We start from the raw sequence: 5,512 nt of genomic DNA on the forward strand, positions 1-5,512 counted from the left end.
CGCGTTCTTGGTCGTCAATTTCTCCAGGACAACACTTCTATCGACAGCATTGGAGAAACCAGAGAAACAACAAAGTTGCTCGGCTTAGTATGGGACCGTAAGAATGACGACATCGTGATCAGCCCGCAGGCCGTTTCGCGTACGTCTCTGCACACTCAGCCACGAAACGCACCATTCTGCAGTCATTCGCTAGACTTTACGATCCGTTAGGCCTCATTGCTCCGTTCGTCATCAGAGCAAAATTGTTGTTCCAACAACTGTGGCGAATGAACTCACCGGGGACGATCCTTTACGAAAGACATTGACAGGCATGGGAGAGTTGGACCTCTGAATTACCAACGCTCGCCTCGCTGCGCATTCCACGCTGCACTGTTTGTTCGACTCCTCGGCAGGTTCCACCATTTGATCTTCACCTGTTCTGTGATGCAAGCCCACTGGCATACGGTGTAGCTGTGGAACTACTTACTAGGAATTACGAAAACAGCCAGCTGTCAGGGTTTCTTTTGGAGCGACTCGTCGATAGCCATACAATAGATTACGGCTGACGCTAAACGATGGGAGACTTTCGTGAGAAACCGTGTTCTCGAAATCCAACGTCTTACCTCGGGATATTCATGGAGGCACTGCGCCAGCAACGATAATCCGGCGTATTTGCTCACCCGTGGAGTCGCAGCCGAGACATTGACGCGCAAGGCGCTGTGGTGGACCGGTCCTTCGTGGTTGTCGCAGCATCATTTGCAATGGCCTTCGAAGATTTCGTCGACTCTTTCATATGCTATTTATAGCGAGACCTTGAAGTGACATCAGTTTGCCCCACCACAGTAGTCGTACCGTCTGCACCACCCTGTGAGCCTCTACTTGAAGTTGCTAACTACGAACGCCTATCTCGATTACTCCGAGTTACTGCTTGGATCATGAGGTTCTGCCGGAACGCTCCGTCCAAGAAGCAATCTTCAGCAGGACCACTGACGGCTTCAGAGTTGAACGAGGCACAGATGTATTGGTTGAGATTGGTCCAACGTACCGCATTCGCAAGCGAAATTATGGCCCTGGAAGCAGGACAAGTTCCCAAGATATCCAGTGTGCTGACCTTACAACCGTTTCTCGACAGTGACAAAGTACTTCGCCTAGGCGGCAGGCTACAGCAGCTTGATGACCAAGAGAAGCTGAAGCATCCGATCTTGCTTCCTGCTGATCACCGATTCACCAATCTCTTGGTTGACGCAACGCACAAACGGCTCCTGCATAGGGGAATTCAGCTCACCCTCCAAGACCTTCGGAAGCGCTTTTGGATCATCAAGAAGCGCCGTACAGTGAAGCGCGTTCTAAAAGCGTGCTTACCGTGCCGACGACGCTGCCTGCTTCCCGAAGCTGCCCCGGTAGCACCCCTGCCAAAGGAAAGAATTCATGAGGCAACTGCGTTTGAGGTGGTGGGAATTGATTTCTGTGGGCCACTCTATTGCCGTGATGAATTTGCCTCGACGGAAAAGGTGTACATCGTTGTATTTTCTTGCGCTGTGACAAGAGCAGTACACCTGGAGCTGACAACAGATTTGACAGCGCGAGCATTTTTACACGCTTTCAAGCGCTTTGCTGCACGACGTGGAATACCTGCGATCGTGTACTCTGACAATGCGAAAGCATTTCGCTGCAGTGCCAAGCAGTTGTGCTCGCTCTTCGAAGACGACGTTCAGGACTATGCCAGCTCTCACAGAATCAAGTGGCGCTTTATAGTTGAATGCGCACCGTGGTGGGCGGCTTTGGAAGCACTCAAGCGCTGCCTCGAACGGAGCAGCTTGCGTTACAACGAGCTGCTCACCGTGCTAGCGGAAGTCGAAGCGCCAGTTAACTGTCGTCCGCTCACGTACTTAGAGGATGACGTCACGTCCACAGACGTGCTGACACCCTCGCACTTAGTTGGCAAGCGTCTCGTCACTCTGCCAACAGATCGAGAAAACCTTGCCCTCAATGTCGCTGCGCCTGACCTTTGACGAAGAGCGCGGCATCAGGAACATCTACTCCGGAACCTGTGGAAGCGGTGGAAGAGGGAATATCTACTGTTCCTACGTGCTGCTCACCACAGCAAGCCTACGTCTTCACCCAGCGTAAAACCTGACGATCTTGTCCTGGTAGAGGATATAAATACACCGCCCCCACATGGAAGACGGGTCGTGTCATTAAGGCATTTCCGGGAAAAGACGGTATTGCGCGTTCCTTCCTGATACTGCTGTCGAACGGTCAGCAAGTCCGACGTCCCTGCAGCGGCTCTACCTCCTGGAGGCGCCTCAGGCAACGCGGCCGCGGGAGTGTTATGAAAGCTGAAGAGGACAAACCCAAGGTATTGTTGCTGAAGGATTCTTGCCCAAACCAAGGTATTGTTGCTGAAGAGGACGATGCGCGGCAGAGCGCGTGGGCACGGACGTGGACAGCGCCGCGAGAGAAAAAGAAGAAGCTGAGTTCGATGAATAAACCGTCACGAAGGGGACGTCAGTCTCTCTGTCTTCTATATCAACCTCCCTTCTCTTTCCACCTCTTTGCTATATTTTACTATACATGGCTGCGCTATGCTGCTCTTTTTGTTATTTTATCTCTCTGTGGTTCTGTTCTCTCATTTATTATGTTTATCCTTTTTCACGTTTTCTCGAGCATAGCAGTGTAGTATTATCTCGAGCACGTTCTATCGTACGCGCGCGAGGCATGCCTTGTGCTGCACAGAAGACGCGAGCAGGCAGAAGGCATGGCAGACATTAACCAGCGGCTGGCTGGCTTTCATCGTGGAAAACTCCTTGGGACGCTGTCTCTTGCGCTCCCCTTCATCCTCGTGTCTATATCGGTTTACGCCGCCGACAACGGCGACGCCGCTAAACACAGAACGGGCGTCTAAGAGTGCACTATAAAACTCAGAAAATCGTGAGCGTGCGAGTTACGACGTCTACGTGGTCCGCGTCATCTTTGCGGTGTTCGAGTGAAGTAACGAAATAACTAGAATCGACAGGCCTGCGCGGAACACGGACGGGAATATCAGTCAATTACTTGTTTCGCACTAGTCTTGCGGCGGTGTCTTGTGAAGCAGCATCGACGATCTAGGCAAAGCGAGGTGTGGGCGTCGTGTTCGCTTGTAGTCGCGTCCCTGTCCAATTTAGCTGCTTCCGTTGGCTAGGCCATGGCTTCTTGAGCTACATACCACGGTTGTCTAGAGGTTATAGTGCTCGACTCCTGACCTGAATGCCGTGGATTCGAATCCCGGAGGCGGTCGCATTTCAGATGCATGTGAGATGCTATAGGTCCTTGTACTTAGTAAATTTAGTGAACGCTTAGGAACCCCAGGGGTTCGAACTTTCCAGAGCCCTCCCATACGGCGTCCTTCATATTCATGTCCTGGTTTTGAGACGTAAAACCCGAGCAATTAAGATTGACTCCCTGAGCTCCTTTCATAAGTTCAATGCTACATCGCATGGTGCCAATAGATCGCCGGGTGAGCTTCAAGCTTCTTTCCAGATCGCTGTGATTCCAACAAAGATTTTGCCCTCACATTGATACAAAGTCTTGAACACCCATCGTAGCTTTTCTCTCTCTTCTGAGTTGTACAATCAGTGCTGACTATGCTCTGATTTCGTGTTGCACAATCAATAATGAATCATGCTCAAACAAATTAGGAGGCAGTAATGACAATCGGAATTCTTAGCCGCAACTGCTTGGTCTCAGTCTTACTGAGAATAAGAATAGCTTCTTTCAGATATGACCCCAGAACAAGACGTACCTCTCAGCTGGTTTGGTTGACAGAATTTGAAAAGAATACTAAATTTTTTGGCTTCATTATGTTATATGCAATAAATAACTTAGGGCTTCCATGTATCCTTCTGTTTTATTTAAAAATCATTCGATAGGTTATTCAAGTATGTATGGTTCGTAGGCTTACAAAGCCGCTTTAAATCGCCAACAGAAGCAGCTATTAGATCGAATAACTGAAGGCTAATATGCATTTTCATTGAACATGTTTACTCACATGTTAAAGCACTTTCTTAAAGGGCCCGTAAACAGGCTGCGACTTTTTTTTACACCCGCCAAACAAGCTCGCTAATCCGACAGTAGACCGCGGCGATCACGTTTTCCGAATATTACAGCGCTGCGCGCCGCGCAGACCCTTCATTTCGAAAAACAATTCTCGCGCTTCTTTCCTACGCCTGACCAATCCTCCTCGTACGCGCAGTGACGTCAACTCGGCGATCGCCGAGTGACGTAGCACTGAGCTCGTCGATTGGTCTAAACCAGGTCTCAACAAAAAATTGTCAAGTTAACGTCAGTTCCTGTTCCCACCCACCGCTACGAAACTGCGCCTTGTTTTTATGGGCCCTGCGGTGATGCGTTTTCGGCCACGCAGTTGTCGCGCGTATATTCCTCGCACTGCATAGACCTGCACGCACTTCGCCTTCGACATGAGGCGAAGCGTTGTTCAGTTGCCGGCTGCAAATCGAGCGAGGAGAGGGGAATCTCCGGTAGCTCGGACGGTCGCGCTTGCTCACGCGGCAAGCGGGGTTCTCCAGGCTTTCTCTCGCGCCCCTTCGACGTCTCGGAAAGCAAGCACGCATTCCTGCTGCATTGTAAACTGTCACAAAGGTTTAAAAATAGTGAAGAGCCGAAAAACTGCCCGTCAAGTTACGGAGCGCGTGCGACAATATAAACAATAAACAACCAGGAGCCGCAGCAAGCGGAAGTGCATTGCGACTGATCGAGCTCGCCCATGACGTCAATTGTTGACGTCGTGTCACGTTGCCGAAGTGGGCGGAGTCACGACGACGGGCTACGCCTTTTCCTCCATGTGGCGGAGAAGGGTGGTGAGGCCGCGCGAAAATTTGAAACCAGCTGAAACAGATGTTCTAACCCCTGTAACTTCCTTATAGCACGTACTCGCAAAATTCTTGCGACAGCATGTTCACATAGCAAAAGTGCGCATATTTCTTTTCATTACAATTTTTGGACATCGGGGTTGTTTACTGGCCCTTTAACAAGAAGCAGTAGTGTCTTCAGCAGCGAAAATTACGAATACAAGATCACATCCACGAACGTAACAAAATAAAAAAGAACGATAGAAAAATGTATACACTGCAGACACCACACCTAAGTTAATACAGTGCCAAGTCACTCAGGTAGTTCTCATGACGCTTTTCATATATTAAGCACAGAAAATTGAAATTTCATTTTGTCGGTGGTTCAAATTCCTAACTTATAATGTAGCGCAATGAAAAGTGCACAAGAAGGAAGAAACACAAGACCCACCGCTAACCTAAACTGATATTTCGTTACTGGTCACTTTTAGTTACAAGGCCGACTACGATGTTCAAGCGTGGTGATGTGCATTTGGCATCAGCATTGATTATAAATAAGTGCAGAAATCTGATAATAAACTTTATTTTCAAGTTTTCGCTGGTCTTTTCATCTTGTTAGTTCTTGTGTCGTTGTCTTTTGCTCAACGTGTTCCATTATAAAACTCACTAGACAGTTCAACAACACC

At 49.2% G+C, this 5,512-nt stretch overlaps 1 protein-coding gene across 1 annotated transcript; it reads left to right on the top strand.

Moving 5' to 3' along the window:
• Positions 1–1,043: 1,043 nt before the first annotated feature.
• LOC119375333 (uncharacterized) lies at positions 1,044–1,991 on the top strand. Its single transcript, XM_037645511.1, has one exon. The coding sequence runs from the start codon at positions 1,044–1,046 to the stop codon at positions 1,989–1,991; it is 948 nt and encodes a 315-aa protein (XP_037501439.1).
• Positions 1,992–5,512: the final 3,521 nt, after the last annotated feature.

Source organism: Rhipicephalus sanguineus, chromosome 11 (assembly GCF_013339695.2).
Source record: "Rhipicephalus sanguineus isolate Rsan-2018 chromosome 11, BIME_Rsan_1.4, whole genome shotgun sequence".
NCBI lineage: Eukaryota > Metazoa > Arthropoda > Arachnida > Ixodida > Ixodidae > Rhipicephalus > Rhipicephalus sanguineus.

What these genes read in the sequence shown, in the direction of transcription:
- LOC119375333 (XM_037645511.1), top strand. Translation starts at nt 1,044, where the DNA reads ATGGCCCTGGAAGCAGGACAAGTTCCCAAGATATCCAGTGTGCTGACC.